Genomic DNA, 26,821 nt, shown 5'->3' with positions numbered 1-26,821 from the left:
CACTGTTTCTTTAACCCAGGCAAATATTTGCTCTGCTGAAAGAAAACAAGCCTTGCAGCAGAAATTTCCCTTCTGTCTTTGAATGTTTTTTTTTAAATTAAATTGACAAATATTTATTATTTAGCAACAAATGGAATAGCCACAGGGTCTACATTAAGCAATTTACAGCTAAGCAAGGCATTTTATTTAGCTCTGTGGCTCTTTTAAATGACTGCTGAACATGGGTATTTCTATTGAACCATAAAAACTGCTTATTTTACATGTGAGCAACACGAGAGCAAGATTACCAGACAAATTTTAATAAATTTTCCCATGGCTCATACAAGTAGTAAAAAGTGACTTCAAATGAATTGTGGATAATCTTAGCATCCGTAACTGCATTCTGGGAAATACTTTAATAGTACGCATCATCAGTGGAGTCTAGTCATCCACCTTGGCTACTATAGCTCCTTTCCTGTTATTAATAACTAGGTTAATTACAACGGTATCACTATTATAGATGAACTAGAATTTCAGAATGTTTTACAAGTTAAAAAAAGACATTTTATTTGGCTATCTCTAAATATTCCTGTAATACACTCTCTAAACTGGTAACAGCCAACCTTCTACTGAACACACTAAGTGCTTAACATGTGTTCTCTCTTTTAATCCTGACAACTATATAATGTATTACCAGTAACTCCATTTACAGCCGAGAAAACTGTAACTCACTGAGTTACCAGAGATTTCCCAGCTAGGAAATGCTGGGTCTGAGCTTTGAACCAACGTGGTCTGACTGAACCCTAGAGGCTGCAGTCTTCGTTGCCCAGTTTTGCCTTTTTTTCTTGGGCTCCGTGAGCTAAAAGTACTCATCCGATGGCACCAAAAAATGGCTCAAATGCCACAACAGTTAATAAGGGGTAGGTTTTAACTTACGATTTAAACATTTGTCCAATCTCTGACAAACAGCTTTCGGACTTATCTAGAAAGTTTCTCTTGAGTGGCAATGGAGGTTTGAGAGTGATAAGGAACCTTAACCTCCAGGACATCCTTTCCCTCCCTTTCCCTGGTGAGGATCTTATCACTTTCTTTTGATTAGCACTTCCTTCCACTTTGCTGCACATTATTCATAACACAGCCCATATTTTCCCACCCCAACACCTGGCGGGTCTAAACAAATCTCACTTCCGTGGGAGAGGTTTCCTTCTAGTAACTAAGTTCTTTAAAAGAAATAAACAGGTGTTATGGTGTTATTTTTCTCCATGGCTGATTCCAATGAGTCGTTTATTTTAATTGCACCCAAATCACCAATACATGTGCCTTTATATCGGGGTAACATGGTCTGCCAAAATAAACCAGGCAATTAGAACGCCCAAGGAGATGGACACGTTTTAGCAACTTTCGACAATTGTACATTTATAAGAGGTAAAGGACAACAATGAGCTTCTCTGAGGTTTAAACAATTGCTGTGGTCAGAATTCAGGCTACAAGTCTGTACATCTCTTAAGCAAAAGTGCCTTTCCCATTTCCACATGGCTGTTTGGTTCAATTTGCAATTCAATAAAGAAAGCAACAAAGATGTGTTACTTTGTGTAGGTTTAACATGTAAAAATATGTAGTTTCTAACTCAGAAAACGGCATTCAATGTTAGGAAGCAAGTGTCTTATTCTGTTTTCTTTCTTTTTTATTTTATAAAGCTCACCATCACTGTTTACTAAGCTGCCTTGTCCACTCCAATTTTTCCTAAAAGTAATAAATGAGTCAATTCTTTTTTAAAAAAAGTATTTTCTTCAGAATATCAATGCCTACAAATCTGTAGTCAGATCTGGGGGCTAGTTGACTGGTAGCACTAAATGTATACAGTCGTCACTCATTTGCACATAATTGAGGCTGCTCAATTGTTTCCCAAATAAATAAAAAAATCACTCAAATTTACATAAGGCTCTTGGCCCTATGATTTCAAAATTTAATGACACATCTTTTCAAAACTGCGGTTGTGATATAAGATTAACATTTAAACCTATCCATGCCAGTGTGAGCTTTTTAAAAACTAAACTTATATAGGGCAGTTAGAAAGTACATGCTAACTAAAAGATATGCTATATGCTCCCTTCCCTTATGTCTTCGAACTTTAATTTCTTTTGATGTTTTCCTGGATATCTTTCATGTCAATATTTGGAAGCCAATATACTCTCTGATAGTGGCCTGACAGTTCACAAAGTCCCTATGCATTTGTTGAATTCCAAAAAGCAGGGTATCTATATATATAAAAGCCTAAGCGACCGTTGCAACCGAAACAACTGAACGGACAACTGAACAGGCTGCGTGGGGCGACCAGGCCGGCAGGGGGGGCAGTTAGGGGTGACCAGGCGGGCGGGGGGGGGGGGGGGGGTGGGCAGTGAGGGGCAACCAAGCCAGCAGGGGTTGAGGGTGGGGGTGGGGAGTTAGGGGCGACCAGACCAGCACCAGCAGGGGAGGGGGCAGTTGGGGGCAACCAGGCCGGCAGGGGGGGCAGTTGGGGGTGACCAGGTCATCATGGGGGGCAGTTAGGGGTGATCAGGCAGGCAGGCAGGTGAGCAGTTAGGAGCCAGTGGTCGTGGATTGTGGGATCGGGCCTAAACCGGCAGTCAGACGTCCCCCGAGGGGTCCTGTTTTGGAGAGGTGCAAACTGGGCTAAGGGCCCCACCACCCCCACACACACACGAATTTCGTGCACCGGGCCTCCAGAAACATTATTAAGGTACTGGATCTGGATCGGTTATGTAAACAACCTTAATGTGGCAAAAGATAAAACATCCAAAGAGCAATTTGCTTGGAAAACAGGTATTCAAAATTTAGTTTAATTTAACCAGGTTACTCCAAGACAAAACATGAAATCTACAAATTTAAAAATTACCAAGTCATGTTCAAGGCACATATCCTCACCCTGTCACTGGTGGGTGTGGTTATCTTGGCGGTTGGGATCTGGGATGGAGTAGTGTTATTAACACAAAGTGTATGTGTCTAAAGACATGACTAAAAAGATGGGCTGTGGTCAGATCATGTCCATGTTTTACATGGACAAGAGACAGAATGGTAGATGATCTGTATATACCACAAAAAGTATATAGTATAGAACGCGTGGCTAATATCAGGTCTGAAGATTTTTCTTTATTTCGCATCACATTCCTTTTATACTTCATGATGTATTATCACTGGGTAAACAGAAAACAAATATCTCAGTATCAAACTGCACTCTGGTCCTAATTCAAAACATCTTTACGTGGGAAAGGTTGTAAAATAATTTCAGTGACATATTAGCTCCTTTGTAAACCTGAAAATTATGAATGTAGAAACTACTCTTTTGAGTGTGAAACTAAAATCTCTGCCAAATCAGAAAGGCAGGTTCCAAATTCTTCTTAAACTTGCCTGGAGAGTGGTCTCCACGATCCTTTGGTGTTGCATTCTCATGGCTCCCAGTCCTTATAAACTGGAAACAGCCTCACTACATACTTCCATTTCCCTATAGCAACGGCACCTTCCTTCAGATTAATGAAGGAGGTGAGGGGAAAAAGGACCACCCCCAGGGTTTCCCCTCCCTGTGTAATTTATAAGGAGGCACTGCAGGGTGGTAAAATGAGGTCTGGGTGAAATTGGTTGTGGCTTCACCACATACTAGCTGTGGGACCACAGGCAGGTCACTTCACCACACTGCACATTTTCCTCCCAGCTCTAAACCGTGTCCTTCCTTCCTTCCTTCCTTCCTTCCTTCCTTCCTTCCTTCCTTCCTTCCTTCCTTCCTTCCTTCCTTCCTTCCTTTCTTCCTTCCTTCCTTCCCTTTCCTTTTTTTGATGACTTAAGTTCATTTTACTGTTTTGTGTGTGTGTGTGTTTTTATTACTAGAGGTATTCCATTAGACAGACTTGCAGGCATTTCAAAGGAATGCACACATAAATGCAGAACAAATACAGATGAACAACCAGAAGATATTAATGACATGAACATGAGCTGTATGACCTACTGGTACTAAGATACGTTTACTATCCACATTCTCTCTCTCTCTCTCTCTCTCTCTCAGAAGGTAGGCCGGGAGGATAGAGACCACTTTGTTTACACATTCTTTCTTCCATAGGTTTGTCTGTATTCTTTCAGAAAATCTTAACATTTCCTACAAGAAATTATTTTTATCAGAAAAAAAAATAATTGTGATTTTCCTAAAGGACATATATTTTGGGTTCTAGAAGTGTTTTGGAAACCACTTGCGAAACCTTGAATAGAACTGGACACATATTTGAGCTCACTAACCAACACAAGCTCAGCCTGTCACCTTGCCCTTCGTACTATCTTGCTGCAGTGAACTAGCCAACCACAGTTAACTACTCCCAAGAGAACAGAATATTTGTCTTGCTATTTATAGAGAAGTCTGCAGAGCCAATTCTGAAACTTTGGAATAAATTTCAGTGAAAAAAAAAATTCGGTACTTTCAACTAATTGAATAAACTTCACAAACAAGCACACTTATTTTCTTATAATAATAGGCATACAGTTCCCCCAAGATTTGAAAACAGTCGTGAAAGTACATTCCGCGGGCATGAATGCCCTCCCCCACAAACATTTCTTAGGCAGGCCTTCTGCTACCATTGTACTTTGTCTGCTTCTGTGACTCCCGAGCGCAGCACTGAAATGAGCAGTGAAGCATGTGCCCCAGAACCGTATAAATCACACTTTGACGGCAACCTTAGAAAATTAATTTCGGATGCTCCCACACAGTCTGCTTGATTTGTGCTTCTTGCTCTTGGCTGGTACTAGTGAAAGCTTAGTCAGACACCTTCTCACGCTCTGCTCTACAGTCACTGCACTCACCCCATCCCAGAAAGTTGGCAATAAGGCTCTGATGACTTAATGTAAATATCCAGAGATGTCAATAAAAGTTAATCAAAACACGTATTATAAACTTCTATTTCCAGGACCCCCCCCCCCCCTTCGTTGGCCACAATTTTCTGAGGGAGCTGTGGCTAATAGTCGGGTGCCTATAAAACTCTCTGGAACTTCAACTCCATGTGAGTCACAGAGAGATGGAAAACTATCATGTTCCCCTTTACAGAAAAAAGCTCTACCAGCACAACTCTGTCCTTGTTAGAAAGACTACAGCCTCTCTTTGCCATAGCTCCATGCAAATGACCAGTTAATAACTGAAGTACATGATCACTCAAAATATTTACTCCCATACAGATTAGACTTAGCCAATGCATAACATTAGCCTTCGTCACGTGCATATATGTGCACAAAAAGAGTTTTCTTTGGAAAGCAGGGCTGATCTACCCAGTGGCTGATTTGGTGAGGATCCGTCTGGGAAACAGAGGCAGATGGCTGCTGACCATGTGCAGATTAGCCGTGTCCCTGCACTCAGATGTCAAAGTAACCAAATTCTTTTCAAATCCCTCCTTTCACTTTTGAAGCAGAACCAATGAATGAAACACTATTATCGGAAATCTTTGTTCAGGTAAAGGCTCTGGAACAACTGGGGAAAATGTGTTGCCTAGACAACAAACCACTTGGCCCTACCTGCTGTGATCTCAGAATGGCAGCATCGATCTCCTCCACCTTCTGAGTGAGGGTGTCGCTCACTAATCGGTAGCGCTCATTGTCCTCCGCCACCATCTTTTCAAGCCCCTCCCTCGCTCTCCAGGGCACCAGTTCCAGTAAGGCACTGCTCACTTCATTAAGGGAATCCAATAAGGCTTTGCAGCTCTTAGCTTCCTTTTTCAGCTCCTGAAAACAGAATTAAGAAAGCATACAAACCTGTGAAGTAAATGCTTACATGTCTGAACAGGCTTCTCCTTTAAATGTATTTGGGGCTAACATGCTTTGCAGGCCAAGAATGCGATGCATTGGCGCCCTGGATTTCAGCTAAGTTCTAGAAACCTTTGTTATTTCAAGCAAAAGGGAAAGTGTTTCCTGAAAAGTTCTGAAGGACAATTCATTTGTCAACATGGCAAGGTTTCACCCTTGAAATTTAATCTGAATGTCTATAAGCTGGGAAACAAAACCAAGCAAGTTATCTTGTATTATTCTTTGCTGTCTGGTAACCCCTAAGTCATCAGGTACCATGGAAGTAAAATAAAGAGGGAAGTCCAAGCCAGAATCAAGTGACCCTCGAAATGAGGACACACTGGCTTTAAATCATCCCAGCTGAATCATAATAGGCTCAGCAAGCCTGACCTCACCGACTCCCTTTCCCCCACATATGATCATACTTCAGGGATGATAAAGGCAGGCTGATATCTCTGAAAAAAAGATGATTAGCAGGGCAGAAGACCACATTTGCAATATAATTTTAAAAGCCACCTCACGTTATGCATCTGTCTCATAAAAATAGTGTTATTCTAACCAAATTACGTGCATCTCTGGAAACGGTGATCCTTTTCCTTGATTTTATTTTTCTGTTTTCATCATCCTGTCTCTTGTGTAATAAACTGTAAGACTCTGAAAATAAATTATAATACACTGTTTTCATCTCTGGGTTCCTAAAAGTTTACACAGTTGACCTGCTGCCAATTTCTGTCGGGTCCCCGCCCACCAAGGCATCCTTCAGCATACGAGTAATGACACGAGAGAGATATCACTTCATTCCTGTGTGAATAAGACGCCCCCTCAAGATAACCAACGGGTCCAAGGTGCATAAATCAGAGCGTACTTTTTGTCGCGCTTGCGCTCGGCTTGCAGCTTCTCCCTTCAGAGCCTGAGTCTCATATGAAAGCAATTCCACCTCCACTCTGTCCAGCCAGGTGCAGAGCTCCTCGTGTGCGCAGTGCAGCCGGCTTGCAAGCTGCAGGGCCTGTTCCAGGGTCTTGGCTACATCCGTGCTCAATTTAGTAATGTCTTTGTACCTGGCTTTAATGGCTTCCAATTTATCTTGAATTATTAAAACTTCATCACCTAAAATTTCAAAGGCATGTTATAGCTCATGAAAGGAAAAAAGAGAGGGGGCAAAAGGAAGGGTTTCTTCAGCTATTACTATATACTGATGAGATTTTCGGGGGGGGAGGGGGGAACTTTAGAAAACATTTTTCTAAAGAAGTTCTGACCCACCCGGCCAGCATGGCTCTGTGGTTGAGCATCGACCTATGAACCAGGAGATCACAGTTCGATTCCACATCGGGGCACGTGCCAGGGTTGCAGGCTCCATCCCCAGTGTGGGGCGAGCAGGAGGCAGCTGATCAATGATTCTCTTTCATCATTGACTGCTTCTCTCTCTCCCTCTCCTGTCCTCTCTGAAATCAATAACAAATATTTTTAAAAACACAGAAAACAACAAGTTCTGACTCAAGAAAGGCCCCTTTCTGGGTTTTAACCTTTCCCAGGATTTCTGGAAATGCAAATATGAAAACTGGAAAGGACCACAGTGCCTTCAGTTATGTGGAAAGAATCACCTTTGTATCTCTCTGTATGGTGTTTCCAGCTCTCAAGCAGAGGAGTTAAAAACAGTCTGGATTCAAATACTGACTTCATGGCCTGAAAACATTGAATTTGTGGGCGTGTTTCCTTTCACAAGATACTTAACCCCTTGCTGGCCACTTATCATTACATGAGGATAAGAATAGAACCTACTTCATAAAGATTGTGATAAAAATTCAATGAGTATATATTTTCAAAGTGTTTAGAACAGTGCCTGGCATATATGTGTGCATATATTAAAAATAATATACTAATCTGCATGATTCCTCTATCTCATTTTCAGACACACAGAGAAATTGTGTCCTGGGCTTCAGACTTGGAGTTCAAGGCTCTAGATACTATAATGAATTTCTCCATCATGCACATGAACTGGATACAGGCCTAGTGAAACTTTCCGATAGTCAAAGGAATTACTAAAACAAGTTAGGTTGTATCTGTTTCTTTAGTAAGTTCAAGCATGAAGATATGACACCTGGGTTTAGCCACAGTATGTATCACTGAATGCAGTCTGTCTTAAAATATATAAAAAAAATATTGTCTACAGTCTATGCGCTCATCTAGAACAACAGCCTTCTGCAAGTGGAAAACCAATGTAACGCCAGCGTCAGCTTCTCTGACCATCTCCTGTGCCACAATGCTTTGTGTCATGAGTAATACACTCAACTTCCACTAAGAACTCAAGTGAGATCATGAGAAAAAAAGTGAGATCACATTCCCACCCAACTTGGTCTGTCTTCAAAGCATTCTCTAGAATGAAGGCTTGGAGTGTCCCACAAATGAAAAAGTTTTTGTTTTCCCCCATTCCTAAAATAATTTGAAAGCAATGCTAAATGTTGACTCTGTAATTGCTTAATTTAAAAGATATCTCACCTGTTGTTTGTTTAAGTAGTTCTAAACCATTTAGTAATGCCTGATCTACATTTTGTTTTCTGAGTAGTATGTCCTCTTGCAGAACCTAAAAGGCAGGTACCATTTTCATGTGAGGAAAGAAAAATTAAATACACATTAGCATTAGTTAATATTACAGGACTTTAATTAGGTTTTATAGAGATATATTTGAGTAAACACCCACATTTTCAAATATTCATTATTGTCCGCATGATTACCCTCCTCTTTCTGTCACTGTGGCCCAGGCCCCAGATTAATCTACCACAACTGACAGCACTTTCTGTTTCAGAAAATACTTAGGGCCCTATGAAATGAGCTGTGTGGAGATATTGGAGCACTAGTTAATTATGGGTCTTTGCATATGGCAATAAAATAAGAAATGAAAAGTGAAAAATCGGTTATGGGATGCATTCAATCTCTTTTTTAAGGTTAGTTCACTAAAAATAATCTGTATACACAAAGTATTTCTTGAGTACAGTGATACACCTAAATCAAAACGAACATAAAATAATACAGAAATAAGGAAGACTCAGAAAATAATGACAACCAAAATGAAAAAAATAAAATAAAATAAAATAAATCAAAATACCCGAAGTTCAGACTGCTGCTCCCACAGACCCTCAGTGCTGTAATCCTGGACTGAGAGCTTGCTCAGTTTGTCATGTACTTCATTCAGCCAATTCATCAGCTCCACTTCATCTTCCCCAAAAATCTTAGCATTACACAAGGCCTGCTGGAGGAGCTCAGACCTGCTGTGACTCTTCTCTTGAATCTCAATGTACCACACTTGAGAGGAGTCTAATTTATTCTGCACCATATCTTTATCCTCCCTGGAGCTCAAAACCTTTAAGGACTGGCCAATGCTAATAGCCTGGTGTAAATGTTTATTGTGATTGATGATGTCATCTTCTAAGGCCTAAATGAAGTTTTAAAAAAGAGAAACAGAATGGACAAATAAAAATAAAAACATAAATAGAATGAAGAGTTGACATTTGAAATGGATTTAATTCACAATTACTCATAAAAAAAATAATACATAACTCAAATTTATGTCATAAAACCAAGAAGGGAATGGAGAACGGAATCTTACTAATGTGTGATGGGTATCTTACTTTGTGCTGTGCAATTTGTTCCTCCAGTTTAGACGCTTGGGTTCCTATGGGCTCACAATTCGCCAGCCTCTTTTCTATGGTTGTAAGCCACTCATTCAGTGGTTCTAAGGTTTCATGAAATTGTTGTGCTACCACCGAGATACCTTCCAACTGACGATTCCTACAAATGTGCCAAGATAAAGGTCCTTTAGGGATGAAGACTGTGTGAAATATTCAACAAAAATCTTCACTCTCTTGCTTCTGAATTCTGTTCCAAACACTTTTTTGTAGAAAATTTCTAGGGCTAAAAATTAATATCGCTCACATTTAAAGAACATGTTAAAATAGTTCTATTAAATAAAACTAAAGTTGAACAATAGACCAACTTCAAGTGCCTGAATCTTATGAAAGTCTTTAGCAACTCAGTTATATTTAAAATAATAATAGTTATTATAATAATAGTAACAATAGTAAAGTTATAACAACAGTATCATCAATAATAATAATAATAATAAGATAATATTTATTGGACACATTTTTTGTAGAAAAAAAGTAGAGAGTATCTCCCATGGGAGCCAGGGCACAGTGTCCTGGGGCATTACAGAGAAGGAATAATCTACTGACATGTTTTATAGGTCAACATGAAACCTTTAACCTCTTCAGGAGCACCTTATTCTATGGTCCTAGAATTATAATTAATTCTACTCCATTATCCAAAGTCAGCCAAATTTTTCTTTTCACCATTTTAGCTCCAAAGGAGGTAGGAATGTATGGAAATATTCTATCCAGTGGTTCATCGATTTTCAACCCCAAAAAATCTATGTGGCTACACTTCAATGTAGCTACTACTCAAAAACTGGCCAATGGAGAGAATGCAGAAATGAAATGCAGCAATGTTGAGTGCAAAGTGGAGCCATTCACCTGTCTAGTTTCCTAGCTAACTCCTACTCCTCCTTTGGAAGATAGCTTAGCTGTCACTTCCCTGCCCCAAAACTAGGTTCTTCCTATTAAATGCTCCCATGGCACCCTGTATTTTTGCTTTGAAGCATTACAGTTGTCATTACTTTTTCAGTGCTATAAAACCCTACTAGACTGTACCATATCTGAGGACACAGATGATCTGTCCAGCTCATCCCTGTAACCCAAGGCCCAGTTCTGCGCCTGACACATAGCAGGCAGGCAATAACTATGTAATAAACAAATGAATAATCACCCCTGAGAGAAATGTTTTTCTTAAAACCAAGAGTTGGGATATGTCTGGTGATTATAAGACACCATTAAAGGAATGAGGAGAGAAGTACCACACACAGCCCTTGCTATCTGTGTTCACATGATAAACGTGAGAAAAGTATTACCAAATAAATATCTGTATTAAAGTCATTGCTTCTCTCCCAAAAAGATCGGAAGTAGTATTTGTTACCTTGTTTCAGCTTTATTAAGCAATGCCTCCCATCTACTATCCAAGAGACTCAGTTGTTTCAAAATCTTTACTTTATCTGCAGGTTCTGCTGTGGCAGCAATTTTTTCTCCTTCTCGTTTGATTACCTCTACAGTAGATTTGCGGTCATCCAACAATCTTTGGAGAAGCTTGAAAGAAAACAATAAATATAAAAAAGTCAAAGAAATAATTGTATCAACATAAAGAAAAAATCTATTCTAGGCACTTTTGTTATGTGCCCAAAATATATATGTTGTATGAATTCACATGCAAAAGGATCTGAAAAGTAGGATTTTAAGAGTAACTCATTTTGCTTAATGACTCATTGTGATTGTGTCAGACACTGGGTTAGGGGCTTTTCATGGTGGATAAAACTAATATTGATAAGGCCGCCAAGCCACTCATTAATAATTTTTAATGTAAAATAATGGGGTAGAAGGTGCTGCTTAGCATAACTCCACTGCTCTGACGGTGACCATTTCCCATTATTGTAATGAAATGGGAATGTCCTATACATTCAACAATTATCTGTCCCATGAAGACAAAACAGATTATTACAAGTCATTACTGCTTTCAAAACCTTTTCCGGTGTCAAACAATGCAGTACAGGCAGAGAAGGTGAGACACAGACCAAGTTCACAAAGCTCGTGAGGCAAAAGCAGAGGCTCTCGGCTCTTTTCACTGGGTGGGGTTCGCTCCTAAAATCCTCCATGAGGATGAAAACCAAACAAGAGCTTTTAAATATCACTCCCTAAAGGAATAGGGGGTGGAATGTATGAGAACTCTCCAAAGCTGGCTAAATAAGACTAATATTTCAGGATTTAGCAGCAGGAGACAAAAATGCAGTTCAATTCTAAGTAAATACTTCAAGAAGCCTGGAATGGAATGTTTCATATAGGTGGGCAGAGCTCAGGGCTCCCTTGCTCTTACCTAAACAAGCAAACATTTCATGAGCAAGGCTATCTACGCACAGGCGCCATGTTAACTAACAACAATGAGGATGGCACAGGGGATAAAACACCAACCGGCTCACTGTTTCCTTAATCTGATCCTGACAGACAGTTAAGGAGTAAAGACATGGACGGGTACCCAGAAGTAACAAGCCAAAAGTGCATTCACTCTCTTTCATTTTGTAATCAAGACCAACAAAGTAGGAGGTAGAGACACACATTTAGAAAGAAGAAACAAACTCTCTTGACACAGGTTAGAGTCATTATAAAATCAAAGTCCACCAGGTGTTTTAGGCAGTAAAGAAAACTACTTAAGTGGATTACTTTTGATCAACTTTAATAGCAAAGCCTCTGGCAATTAAGAAAGCAAAATCAGCAAATAGGTTTTGTTGGCTAAGCATAAATTCAACAACTCTGGGAGAATTATAAAGATTTAAATTAAACTGCGAATGGCAGCAGTTATTTTATATATTATATATTTTGAATATTACATATATTATATATTATTTTTCTACATATTATACATATTATTCAAAAATTGCCTAAATGCAATGTGTTTCCTGTGATGTTTAATTCTTACCTCTAAGTCTATTTCTAATAGGTTAATTTCCCAATACAAAAGTCTTCAAAGTTCTGAATATCAAAATTAAATGAAGCTTCTTATTCCATTCCCTTCTTCTTAAGGTTTCATCCAGGAGAAACCTCACCAATGTGTTGTGTTCCAGGCCCCTCCCACATGTCCTTTCATGTCATGGCTGACAAGTTAGTACTGAGAACTGCGACCTAAGTGACCAGCACCAGTGGGAGCACAACTGTATGTGAGGTCCCAAGTAGACATGACCCCTCTAATGAGTGTGTCTTTCCAACTTGGTCCTTACCGAGTGTCAAAAGACACAACAGCACATTCCTTAGCATATGTGAATCAAATATTTGCTTCTTCAGTATTTAATCTATACTAAATGCAATCTCATATGATCAACCTAATATATAAGGGAACAGTGATATTTCTGTCCAAAGTCCCCTTCTTCCTTGACTTCTCTATTTAAAACTGCACACAAACACACACACACACTCACACACACACATACACCCTTTACTCTAGCATTTCCTGTCCCTCATTCTTGTTATCACTTTCTAATTTTTATCTCTCATCCCTGCTTTACTTATCACTTGCTAACTTATCACAATTTACTTATTCGCTTTATTGTTTCTCTCTCCCTGTTGCTCCTGTCCCACAAAACCATAAACTCAGTGAGGAAATTTTATCTTTCTTATTTGGTGATATATCTCCAGCACCCAGAACAATGCCTGATCCGAGGCACATGATTCCATAAATATTTGTTAAATGGACAACAAAATAATGTCTAAAACATCAACAACCAGTTAACTGAGATATCCTATTAACATAAATAAAGAGAGTCTCATTATTAATATGGCACAGGAAACACAATACAAAAGCATCACTGACTTACCTTTTGCTCTTGTATCTGGGCCTTCACCACTTTGAACTCGGCCGATGGTGGCTTCTGATTGGCCACAAGCTCCTCAGTGTCCACCATCCAGCTGAGCAGGGACTCCAAGGCATCCTGGAACCTCCCGCAGTGCAGCAGGGCCTCCTGCAGCTGGGCTGCTCGCTGAGCCACCTGCAAAGTTCCAGTTGGTCCCACTTATTTACTAGCTTAATAAAACAATGAAATTGCCTACTGGCCACCACTTTTCATGTTTATCTTCCTATTTGGTCACAAATTTTCTTTTCCTTTTCATATGAAATCTACCCAAAGCATAGACAGTGGACAGGATGGGGGTAGAACAGCATCAATGTTTAGCAAGTAAGCCAAGAAGATAAGGTTGCCATCAAAAACAGTCGATGTAAAAGACAAAATCTCTGAGATTTTGGAAATATCCAATGCATTTATGATTAGCAATGAATGATTGAAATATTTTCAGGTTGCTGAAAGAAACAACGCATTAGTCACTTTTATCATTACCCTTGAGATTCATTTTTTTATTTCCTACTGATGCATATCAGGGATAGTGATAAAAAAGACTACGATTAAAAAAAAACTATTATAACAGAGAGAATGAGAATTCTGTTTTGCTAGGCAAAATAACTATAAAGTATCCAATTAAATTCTGCTAGCTCCAAGCTCTGAGTCCTTATTTAACTGACCAGGGCCTTTGTCTTCTAGTAAATGGAATCTCTGGGTCCTACAATACCCTACTGCCCTTCTCATCGATCTCCTTTTTGGACTAAAAAAGTAGTTGGCAAGATATTTTAAGCACTATGGAATATATTTTCATCTGACACTGCATTCCAATTGTGTTCAAAGTGCACTACAATATGAATCCGACTTCAAAGAATGATAAATGTGGGTTTGAGACCTGGCGATGCTTAAGATTTCAATGCAGCAAAATTTGTATGCGAACAATCACCACCACCACCAGATAGGCACTGCCATCTAATAACAATTTTCTGATAATTTATGTCATGTCAAGATCTGCTATTGTGTGTCAGCATTATCTCTTTATTATTTAAGGAGATATTTTTTTTTGGAGATATTTTATTTCCCACATGGGTATTTTTTAAAAGGTGGGAATCTCTACCTTATAAGTAAAATAACATTTGCTGTCAATGGTCTATCAGGAGGGTGGCAACCCTTAGTCCAGGGCAGATAGACAGGCATAGTTGCTTTCACTTGCACAGTGTGACCTATCATACAGTGGAATTAGTTGCTGACATTTGAAAGTTAGAAGATTTCACTAAAAAACTGAGATGTCCAGGTTCCTTGAAAGTAAATATATTCTTTGGCAACAGTGAGCATAGACCCCTACAAGGCAATGCTTTGCTGGAGCTAAGTGGTTACTGTGCCTTTAGAGGTGCATGGGGTCTCTCAACACAGGACAGTGTCATGGGCCACCTGCCATTACCCTTGCACTATTGTGCCTCTATCAAAGTCAAGATATTGACAGGGAGAGGCCCTGTTTCCTCCAGCTGGCTCCTTTCATTTATGCTTCCTAACAAGCCCTGTAGGCATTGGAGTTTGGGCCATCCAGTTTACAGCAATATAAAAAAGTGGACATGTTTAGGGAAGTCTGGCTACTGTAAATACGATTTGTGGTCACAACAAATGCTAGTGAATGATAACAAACAGAAAGGACAGCGAAGGGGAAGGGAAAGTTACCTTTTTATTGAGAGTCTTCCACCTGGCATTGACATCGTCCAGGTCCTGCTCCAAACCTTGGGTGCTGGTGCTGTTAGCAGCACTCTGAATTAGGCCCTGGCCCAACCAGTTTACGTCTTGCTGTTTAACCTGCAAGGGTTCAATCTCTTCTTTTTGGAATACCTGCAGTTGGAAGAGCAATAATCATATGAATTATATGACCTAATAACTACCAAATATAAACATTGATTCAGTGATGGGATATCAATCATTAGAGATAAAGATAATTTTTGTTGCTATGATACTACTCATATCATAGCAACCTTATTAATAAGAGTTAGAAAGTTAACTAAATGTAAACTCATAATACTAATTATTAACACTATTCATGAATACAAAATAATAATAGTCTAAGTGCATTTAATCAGATTACCTATGAAACCAAGAAAACAGTGTATGTCCTCTCTTTACTGTTTCATTATCATACCACTAGAAATTTCCTATCATTCCAATTTAACTATAGTATAAAAATGTATGAAAAATGCTAATGAACAAAATGATAAGATGGCTCCAAGATGAACCTGTTTACTGGGCAAGGGCTCTTATAGGCTCTTCTAAAAATGCCTGCTGTTAGCTGGCATTAAAGTTTGATGAATCACTGACAAGATGATGAAGTGAGCCAAGATGCCAATCTATGACTTGCCAGATGGGCCAAAATACAGGGATCGGAAAAGAAAAAATGGCATAGGCAAGCACTGCAGTAGTATGTATCCCTAAACATCTAGCCCCCTCAATCTCTATCAAGATGTCAATAGGCTTGCAAGAGGCATGTAGACCTCACCCCAGGACCTGATCACACATATCACTAGCACAGCAACTGTGGTTACGCTTTGGTCACTGCCTCCCCTGTCAGCAGCTTTCCAGAACTGCCCCTGAACGAGACTCCTCCTCCCATCCAACTTATGGTCCCGGCTGCCTGCCTGTAACTGTCCAAAGAGCTACCGTGTTAGAGCAAAATGCAAGCTCCATGGAAGCAGAAAGTTCTCTTTTCCTTATAATAGTTTCAGACCCTGGACCTCCCATAGTACCTAACATGCAATATTGTACTTGATGATTATTTGCCAAATAAACATCAGTATAGAAAAATAGTATTATGTCTTGGAATGAATGATAACAACCCCTAAACAGATTATACTGGGGGGGTGGGAGGGGTAGATCAACATTTTCATAGACAATATAAGTGTTTTCAATACAGGAGTTAAAGGATGTCATAAAGAAAATAAGTTAATTTAACTCAGAAAGGAAAGTTTCAGCTAAGATAGTAAGGTAAGACAAGGTTTTGGTTCTGAGCTGTTATACTATAGGGCACTATACAAATATATCAATAGCCCAAGGGAACAAACAGTTAAGCAGAACATACAAAACATAACAAAGGCAAGTATCAAAACAGTACTTAAGATAAAATTCAAGCACAGTGTGGAAAACAATTTTGAAAGATGCAGAGGCTGCAGGAGACAAACTCTCTCAACTCTGGCCAAGGCCCCAAAAGCAGGCTACTTCCGTGTTATTGTATGAATGAGTACATTAAGGAACAGCAAACAAATAAATGACCATTTCCTCTAGAAGTCCCCTCTTATATAGACAATTTCCACACTGGAGAACTGTTTCTATATAACAATACCATATTCACATAATCAAACAAATTATAAGAATTCCCCAAGTCACTGAGGAACAAAAACACAAGTTTCCGTAAGTTTTTAAAAGGCATAAATTTACTTAATAAGGCAATGGAAAGTGGAGACAAGGTGGTAAAAATAGAGTTTGGTGCTGTATTATGATTCTATTTCTTTTCCATACCACTTTCTAAGTTACTACTTCTATGAATCGCTGTGGATATGTTTTACCACACACACACACACACACACACACACACACACACACACGAGGAGGAGGGACTGCTACATTCTTAAGCCCAAGAACTTGTCTGGTATATAAGGATTCAGGGAAAAGTTCTATTCTCCCTCTCAGATAATTTTCAGGACGGAAAAAAGTGCACCCTAATATAATGTTGTAGTAAATTGCCTTAATCTCTTTCTTACCTTGGTTTTAAAGAAATTAATTTTAGAGGTGCATATCAGAGTAGGTCTAGGTGAGTCTGTGGTAATTTCTGAAGTACTACAAAAATATACTAAGGGTTATAAAAGTTAACTACTAAAGAATCTATGTACTCCTAAGAGCTTCATTACTTTCTACAAATAAACTGCAAGATCCTTTACATAAAAATGTACTTAGCCAAGCTTTTAAACTAGCATGTCATTTAAAGCATGCTCAAGGAAAGGGCATTGCTGACTTGGGCAATTATTTCACGGACTGAGAAACTTTTCTGAAATTGTCCAAATCCCTTATCTCTCAGTGGTAGCAAAATACTTATCAAGAGAGACTTTCCCCTTAACCTAGTCCATAAGCACACACACAGAGAGAAGCTTAAAATAAAATAAAATTACCTCTGAGGCAAAGTTTACCAGAAGAGCTTAGAAAAACTACCAAAATAACTGAGCTTCAGTCTAAGTGGGAAGAAAAAAATTACAGGCCTGACAAACAACCTCTGCTTATTACGGGGCTGCACCCTTCACTTTCTTACCTCATTCACCACTCACAGAAAGCCAGGCGCTAGCTATCGGGGCTGCAAAATACAGCACAACGTAACTTCTCTACTGCCACATGCAGAGCTACTGAGAGAAAACTTTCAGCACATTTTAAAACATCCTTAATTTGAGTGGAGTACTTCGCAGACCACAACAATATAATATTGTGTTTGTACCTTCATGACTAAGCCTGTTCAAGCTTAATAAATCCAATGTAACTGCCCCTAAACGGCAGTGTCTTAAACCACAGTTTGTGTAAAAGCTGAACGTTCACATAAATTCACAGTGGAGGCATTCTAAGCGATGGCACACAGCCACCAGCTGCACAACCAATAGCAGGACTCTCGACAGCTGGGAATGATCATTCCCCAAAACCCCCACCTAATTAGTTTGCTGTAATGATCAACTTATCAATATCTGGCATCTCGTAGGGCGCTAGTCTCCCCACACCCTCAGATGAAACACCAGTGACCACTTGAGAACAGAAGCACAGAATTTGGCAGGGCAGGGTTTCACGTTTCCACGAGTTACCTGAACTGACTGAAAGCCATTACAGACTGTGTCCAATACTCCTGCCCGGGCCCTGGTTTTCCTGGGAGCTTTCTTTCTCGCTGCTCTGAATTTCGGGGAGCACTTCGTATGGGCCACCTCCATCTCCTGGGCAGAAAGAGGAGCCTCCACTTCCTCTTTAGGTGCAGGGTTCGATTCTTCCGAATCGCATGGTGTTAACAGTGTCGCATTTTCTTCTAAGCTTCTGCTACCACCATCTACGTGATTTCCCCCAAAATCTAAATGAGAGCGCCCCAAATCCTCAGGAGAATCTGCCTTCCATTCCCTGCTTTCTGCTGTGATGTGGAATTCTCCCGGTCCATATGTTTTCCCTTCTCCTCCTGGGTTAGAGATACACTCGTTTTCTCCATCTCTAATTAATGGGTCACACTTCACAGGGGTCTCTTTCCAGTCATTCTGCAGGCAGCAGTTTTCACCATGGGTCTCCCTCGGACCATTCACACCAGTTGTCTCCTCCAGGGGAGAAACACCATGTAAAATCATTTTGAAGTTCTCCTCAGGGTAGGCACTTCTACAGGAAAGCAACGGGATTTTCTGTTCACTAGTGGAATGGGCAGGAAGGAAAGGTGCATGTTGTTCTGCTATATGAACATCTTCAGCAGAAGACACGCTTCTGATTTGTGACTGGTCTCCAGTTAAAATGGCCTGTTTTTCTTCCCTCTCGGCTGGAGGGCTGCATAAGCCAGAGTCGTCCTCCTCCGACGTGAGGGAATTGGTCCCCCACCTGCACTTGCTGGCCTTGCTGACAGCCTGGGACACATCAGTAGGTTCAACAAAGGAGCTTTCACTTTTGTTTGCATAATCCATAAAATTGGCTGGGACAAACATCCGCCATGACCGTCTATGCTCTTTCTTTTCGGCGTGAGATTTGGCTTTGGGTAATCCTGTGGTTCGGATGATGTCGCTATTGAGTTTGAGCGCATCAAAGATCATCTTTTCATCTAGGGTGTGAGCTTCCCGACCTCTCAGCTCAAACACATTGGAAGAAGCCAGGGCACCGTTGGAGCATAAAGAACTAACATCCAGTGTCCTGTGACTGTAGGGCAAAGTCCGATCTCCAAAATGCCTGGAAGCCAGGCTGCCTTTTGAACCCGAGTCTATTTGTTCATTTAGTCTAACAGTGTCATAGATCGACCGCTGTGGGACATAACAGTCTTCGATATTCAGGTCCTCCTCCTCTTCACCCTTCCCTACACATGGGGGATTCTGACGTAAACAGTCTGGTCTGCTGAGTGGCTTCCCCATTGTGCAGAAAGTTAAAGCAAATATTGCAGCTCTTGAAACAGAAATTAAGAAATAAGGCAAAGCATCTTTCGAAAAAGTATACCTCTGCACAGAACTATACAGTGTCTTTAGCATAAAGACACATGCTCAAATAATACACGTCATAATCTATGAGGTGTTTAAGGTCATCATCAGTGCATCAGTCAAAATGCAACTATCCTTGTAGCTGGTAGTTTTTAGAATGATTCTAAAAAAATAAAGTGCATCAAGAACACAGAGCAGAAACCACACCTCCCCGTTCCCCAGCCCCCAAAGTTCCCTTTCACATACTCCAAAACACAGAAAACAACAACAAACATACACTTAACAGTGGCTCAAACAGTCAGAACATTCCATTGTCAGTTCATTTCCCTTTTTAGTCTAATTTTTCATCCGAGGTTTCCAGATTAAAATGTCCAAGGGAGCAAGCATTTTAACAGGCTGAACACTAACTTAGGCAGAGTGCTGGTTAACTGTAATCCACTTAAAGATGGCTTACAAAACTTCATCTCCTGTATAAATAAACCATGCCTCAGAAACTTAAAAGACAAACACAGGGACCGCGTATTGTCAGATGAAGGCACAGAACAGATCTTCAGAGGAAAATCAGTCTAATGTTGTAAGAAAGTTAAAATTTTCTTTTGCCTTTTTTTGGGGGGGGGGGGGGGGGGTTGGGGGCGTAGCTATAAATAATCTGGATTCAAACGGCAGTTTTTCTTCCCATATTAAGCTTCTTTGAGGCTACTCAGAAGTACCCAAAGGAGGGGGGAAAAATAATTCGGCTTTTGGACAGCCGGGCCAGTACAATCCAGCAACTGTTTAAAGTAAATAGTTTAGAAAGCATGGTGTTCTAGAAACTCTCCTTAAAAAAAAAAAAAAAAAAAAAAAAGCCAGTTTCCAGAGTCTTATCTGATCCTCCTTAAGAAGGCTTATTCCACCTGAGGCAGTTGCAGCATAGAAGAGTTCCGAGTTCCCTCTAAGGCACAGGCAGCGTCATTCACATTCCAGCTGGAAACCGAGATTCGTCTAGCCTTTGAAGCTGACCAAGTGTGGCCGCAGTTTGTCTTTCATTTTAGCTACAGCTGGAGCGAGGCAGAGGTGTCGGAGGCGGAGGCAGGGAAGGAACTCCGGCAGGGAGCTCCGGCGCTGTCCCCAGCTCCTCACGGCAGCAGGGCCCCCGGCGGGGCAGGCATCCTCCCGAGCCAGGGCGCTCCCGGGAAGGTCCTCACTCTCTTTGGGCAACATGGGCTCCGTCCCTTCGCTCCGTCCCTGCGCCCGCCGAGCGCTGCGGATGCGGACGCGCAGCTCGGTGGCTCCTCCGCGGCTAAGCCCTCCCGAGCCTGAACTTCGCAGTCATCGTGTCTTTGACTCCTCGCCTCTTCTCCCAGCCGGGTGAGCTGTTTCAGGGGGAGGAACCTAGAGGCCCAGAGGCTGCAATGCAACAGCTTGGTGGTGACATCAGCGCAAATCAGACCCGCTGGGGGGAGAGGGGCAGCTCGGGTTCAGAATCGCCCAAAGCTCACCACCTATTTCAGAATAGGGAGGGAGAGGAAGGGCTTGCAGAGGCTGAACGTGACAATAGGAGCTCCTGGGGGAATCATTTCTGAGAATGTCCGGTGTTCATTTGAATATTAAATGAGGAGAAAAGGAACTAACAGGTTCCTACCCTTCTGCCGAAACCACTCCCTCACACAGTTGCAGACTCTGTATTAGTATCTGCCATGCTAAGTGCGGATCACTTTGAAGTGGAGTGTTGTGTCATTCCTTTTTGAAGCCCAAGTTCAAGTCTAACCGTTCTCCAGAGTAAATTATTCCTATGGCAAGGTGCCCTGAGCACCGCTGACATGAATATTAGTAGTTACTAATAACCATGCAGCCCTCTTGAGGTTAACAGATCAAGGGCAGTAAGTGACTCCAGATATTTCATAAACAAAATCACATGCACAGATGTTTATCTACTGAACAAACACGCTCTTAAAATACTGTTTGAAAATAAATTCAGCAAACCATGCCATAGCCCTTGGGGGGAAATTAATACTTTTACTTAGGTAAAATAAAATCTATCCATCCTTTATTTTACAAAATAAGCAACATTGCCAGATTAGCAGATAGATTAATACATGAGGGCAGATTATCTTTTCTCAGTCTCACAAGATAATATTTGAACATAAAACTGCACTGATCCCAAGTGAAGAAGGCAGCTCTAGTAAAAACAACCTTACGTTTTCTCATACTTTTACAGAAAAGACATGGGACAGAACTTTTGTTTCTTTAATGAGAAAACAATTCCAAAACTATTTTTACAAACCTAAAAATTAAATCTTTTAAAAAAATCTATGCATAATCAGACTCTATAAGTAACACACCTATTCACAATTATTAGATACAAGTCAGCATGTGGTCAAGTTGGAAAATATATATATAAAGTACCCATCAATATCATAATATCAATTCAAAGCCCATTTTTCATAAACAAGAAGGGAAATATTTCAACAGGCACCAGATCCTGTAGTGTTAGAGCACTCGGGCTGCTCTGAGGTGCTGACAATAAGAAAAAGAAAAAACATGCACACACATTACCATGTCTGAACAGTGTGCTGAGCACTAGGCCGGGAATTAAGAGAGACTAAGTTACTCCCAATTGCCACTATCTTTTTTGTTGTTATTCCTTACCTGAGGATATATTTCCCCTTGATTGAACCTGCAATCCAGGTACATGCCCTTGACCAGGAATCAAACTGGAGACCTTTTGGTTCGAGGGCCAACACTCTAAACATTAAGCCACGGGAGACAGGGCCTAAAGGCCACTATCTTGACAGGTAAGCCTGTAAAGCTACTTATTCATGGCAATATTATAGTGAAGTTTCCATGAAATGTGAATGAGTGCCTTTCTCTAAATATTCTGAAATATTCAGAACTTCTCATAAGAATGGTCCCAATTCAGTCTACCTTACATTCTAACTCTGAATCATCTATATATATAAAAGCCTAACGACTGAATGACTGAATGACTGAACGACTGACTGGTCACTATGATGTGCACTGACCACCAGGGGAGAGACAGTGCAGGAGCTGCCCCCTGGTGGTCAGTGCACTCCCACAGTTGGGCTCATGGCTGGCAAGTGCAGCTGCAGCAGTGTGAGCCTCTCCCACCTCCGTGGCAGCACTACCGAGTGGCAGCAGCGGCAGGCTCACTGGGCTCGGGCTCCTCCCCAGCTGCCTGCTCCTTTGCACACTACTACATCCCCCGAGGGATCCCGGATTGCTAGAGGGCACAGGCCAGGCTGAGGGACCCCATCGGTGCACGAATCCGTGCACCGGGCCTCTAGTTAGTACAATAAAAAGAGCAACATGTAACCTCACATTTGAGATGGATAGTACATTTTAAAAACTACAAAGGTAATTCATTCATAAGTTCAACTATTCATCATATAGTGCTCACTATCTGCCAAACCCCATGGCCAGCACTGGCAAAACATTGGAACACAGAGATGAAGTGACACTGTCCTTACAATGGAAAATATGAATGAAAGAATACAATTTAGAAGTCGGGAATGCTATGAAAAATATCCTCTAGTTGATTATGTTTAAGTATATGCCATTTATTGAACAACTAAATTTCTATTTATTAAACTGATTTTGACTAATTCTATAAATGATAATCCTAATACATTTGGATTCAGGTTAAAATTTGCACTATTATACTGATATTTATGACAATAACACACACACACACACACACACACATATGTATATATTATTACTTGAAACCATATTCCAAAGACATATCTAGATAACATGAAAGAACTTATATTTAGAACAGAACTGGACTGGTTTACCTTTTCCTCCCAAATTGGGTTTACACAGCTACTTTAAATATTATTGTAGCTGATGTTAATAAAATCAAGATATGATAAATTGTGTTAATTATTAATCATGATAGCTAGATCTCTCACATTTTCATGAGAGAAATACACAATGAATAAAATGACCAAAGTTTTTCTGAAAAACTGTCAACACTGTTATTTCATACAATGTTAAATTTTCTCAATACATTACTTACTTACATAGCCTACTAGATGGGATCTAGCTAAAGTATCTTCAAAAGGAAGATGATATTGGAAAAGTACACAAATACAAATTAAATTATAAGCAAAAACAGAGCATTTGCTCATTTTTATATTTCCAAAGTTAAATCTTTCAAAAAGGAAGTTCCTGAAAAATCTTACCACTAAGTACAACATTCTATCTCACAGAAAAGTTAAAAGGCTAATTTTATCAACTGGAACATGCAGGTTTTAGAGCTGAAAGAGTGGAGTTACTAAGAAATTCAGTGTGTAATAAGGGGAAAAAGGTCTGTGTGAATAAATGCAACATTATTCATGAAAACCGACAAAAGTATCCTCCTGGCAATAGCTCCTGAAATCTGGACTAGAAGCCAAACAAGAGATATCTGTGTTTTTTTGCTGTGAGTATAAAAATAGGCCTTAGGAGCAACGATTTCTCTTATTCTTTCTAAACCTGATAGGCCGTTTGCTAATGAAAATTGAAAGCATCCTATATTTTTAGTTTTCAAACTAATACACTTCCTCACAAATGGCTAAAAGGGTTGACAAAGATAATCATCAGATGAATATACAATAGCTACTTATTTCAGTGGAAAATGTTTATATTTAATAGAAAGTAGGCTATTTAGACTCCATCACAAAAATAAACAAATTCAGAAACTCTTAATGGATTCATTATCTGATCTTGATGGAAAATACCCTATATAATAAAAGGCTAATATGCAAATCGTCCCCTTGACCGAGAGTTGGACCGGGAGTTCAATGGGAAGTTTGACCAGGGGGCGGGGCTGGCCAGCCAACAGCCCACGGCCCCTCCCCCCCACTGGCCCCGACCCTGACCGCCCCCCAACCCTGACTGGGGGCAGGGTCGGACAACCAACCGCCCATGGCCCCTCTCCCTAGCCAGCCCAGCCCAATCAGCCCCTATCAGGGTGGGCCCAACCCCACCACTGCATGATTTCGTACATTGGGCCTCTAGTCCTATAAAATAAAAGGCTAATATGCAAATTACCCCCATGGATGGGAGTTCGACCAACTGGGAGTTAGATGTGCACTGACCACCAGAGGGGCAGTATGGAACAAAGGAAGGCCCCAGCTAGCAGCTGCAGAAGGGAGGCCCCAGCCGGCAGCCGCTAGGAACCCCACCTATGCACAAATTTGGTGTACTGGGCCTCTAGTCTTTAATAAGCACTTGCTATTCTCCCTGTAAGTTACTACAATACTACTAAGACTATCTTTTCCCCAATCTTCAGATGATGGTGGATAAAAAATATTTTCTGTCTATAACACAAAATAATTCTATATGTAAACATTATTAATTAAAATACATGCACATATGCATATATAACTTCTAAAAGTTGATTTTTAAAAAGCCATCCAGCAAATAAAACCAATATACATGTTAATGATCCCATTTAATTTCCTTCAGATTAACAAAAACAGAATCTGAAAACACTTTTCGTATTAAAACACTGAAAAAAGAAATAAGTAATCTTGAAATTAAGACAAAGATATGTATTGAACAGGATGTGAGCGCAGACATTTTCTCTAGTAACCTGGTTCTTGCACATCTCCAAAAGCTTTTTACTTCATTTACAATCCCAGCATTTAGCTACCCTGGGCTATTATTTCAATGAGTGCAGACTTACAGAAACATTAAAAAAAACAACAACAAAAAACACCAATCAAATTAGCAACAAAGCAAATTCTTCTCTGTCCCTCTCACACACACAGACATAGACACACCTTTAAGCAACTTTCCACATTAGTTAAATACATTTTGTAAGTATCCTTTTTATCTAAGGGAGGCCTGTGATAAGGACAGTAGGTAATACAGTTGGATGCTTTTCAGTGGATCACTTTCAATTGGTAACACAGGATTATCCTGTTAACAACAACTAAAAAAGCAATTTTAGAAAATCCTGTTATAAAACCTGACTGGAACTGCCCTTAGAACACCTGTTTTCATGCCCCAATCTTAAATTAAGTAAAAGAAGTTAAGAGAGGCTATGTAACATAAAGAGTCGCAGCATTAATTAGCAGCAAACACAGAAAGAACCCACGTTGCCGGGTGCCTTTTTGACAACGCTTTCGGAGCAGTATGGTATATTCCTGTGTGACGTAGGAAAGAGGGCGCCCATCTGTTATGTCTACGCTGTGCTGGTGACAATATGAGGTATTACCAATACTACAGAGCAGACTGGCTCCAACTCTTAGTAGCTTCGTGTGGTCTCTGCTTCAGTGGGGCTTCTCTCTTGCCCATCACCTGGGATATTCCTTCTTCCCAGAATCTTATGTGCCACTTTGATGTGGCTGATTAAATAATGTGACCTTCCTCTAAAGCCCATGTATCCAGTTACAGTTTCTGTAGGGAACATATTTTCACCTTTAAAAATAACAGAGGGAGGTATCACACAGTTTCCTTGCTAATATACTCTCATTAACAAAAAAAATCGAGCCAAGTAAGAATATTTTTTTTTCCCCTAACAGAAACCTCTTCTGCAACAGCTCTATTTAATTTCCCCCTGCTCTCAACAAAAATGGAGAGCAATTCATCATGGGCCTCCCTGTATATAACAATATGGGCACACTTAAATACCGCTACTAAAGCATTCTTTGGACACTTTTATCTTTAAAAATATGGTGATATCACAGAGGTTGTTTTAAGATCATTTAATAAGTGTCTTTAGAAGATATTTGCATTTCAGCAAAAGTATTTACAAACAATGCTGAAACTACCTGGCTGCTCCACCTCCTGACACCCGGCATTTTAGTTCACTCAGGATTCAAGTGACGCTGCCGGGGTTAAACAATGTCTTCACCTGGACCAGAGAAAATTTATTACAGATTAATCAGGCATGTGTTTCTGGTCTTTGTGGTTTCAACTTGGCTTCAAAATTCTCTGCGCTGTGTAATGCTATTTTCATTTTGGGGAAAAAAAAATCTTCGGCTCAGACAGACTTATACCAGCGATGTGTTTTTATGTGGGGACAAAATGAACTGCCGTTGGGGCAGAAATAAATAGTAAGCAGGTTCTGAGTTAAGACGTTTTACCATGGCCTAGATAGAAGTGGGGAGGGGTGTATATTTAGCTAGAATGTGACAGTACATGTGTGGTAAAACATCAAGTTTCTTTGATCTTCACTGAAATTAAATCAAGTCAATATGGTGATAATGATTACTTCATGATAATGAGAAAATCTGATTGGCTGTTGATGACATCATAAGAATTGCCAGGGCATGCTCCTTGTATATAGTTGGTTACATATGTCTTTGATAAATAAAAATGTGGAAACATTAATATTACTTAATAATGTAGTTTCGATTTGAAG

General features: G+C 40.2%; 1 protein-coding gene across 20 annotated transcripts in view; it reads right to left on the bottom strand.

Annotated features, from left to right (window-relative positions):
• Positions 1 to 26,821, bottom strand: part of DST (dystonin) — a 432,285-nt gene that overhangs the window by 59,434 nt on the left and 346,030 nt on the right. For 14 of the 20 annotated variants that reach the window (XM_070418341.1, XM_070418345.1, XM_070418343.1 and 11 more), the window contains 8 exons: positions 14,966 to 15,127; positions 13,256 to 13,426; positions 10,816 to 10,982; positions 9,417 to 9,576; positions 8,894 to 9,220; positions 8,287 to 8,371; positions 6,656 to 6,897; positions 5,524 to 5,730 (listed from right to left, as the gene is read on the bottom strand). In XM_070418341.1, coding sequence (XP_070274442.1) covers positions 5,524 to 5,730; positions 6,656 to 6,897; positions 8,287 to 8,371; positions 8,894 to 9,220; positions 9,417 to 9,576; positions 10,816 to 10,982; positions 13,256 to 13,426; positions 14,966 to 15,127 — 1,521 coding nt within the window. The remainder of the gene's footprint in view (positions 1 to 5,523; positions 5,731 to 6,655; positions 6,898 to 8,286; positions 8,372 to 8,893; positions 9,221 to 9,416; positions 9,577 to 10,815; positions 10,983 to 13,255; positions 13,427 to 14,965; positions 15,128 to 26,821) is intronic. The other 6 variants (XM_070418347.1, XM_070418349.1, XM_070418355.1 and 3 more) reach the window with 1 other exon arrangement.

The sequence above is a fragment of the Myotis yumanensis genome, unplaced genomic scaffold (assembly GCF_028538775.1).
Source record: "Myotis yumanensis isolate MYYU_CA2020_CCGP unplaced genomic scaffold, mMyoYum1.0.hap1 SCAF_6, whole genome shotgun sequence".
In the NCBI taxonomy this organism is placed as follows: Eukaryota; Metazoa; Chordata; class Mammalia; order Chiroptera; family Vespertilionidae; genus Myotis; species Myotis yumanensis.
Note: the sequence above shows the minus strand (reverse complement) of the source record. Positions and strands in the feature narration are given on the sequence as shown.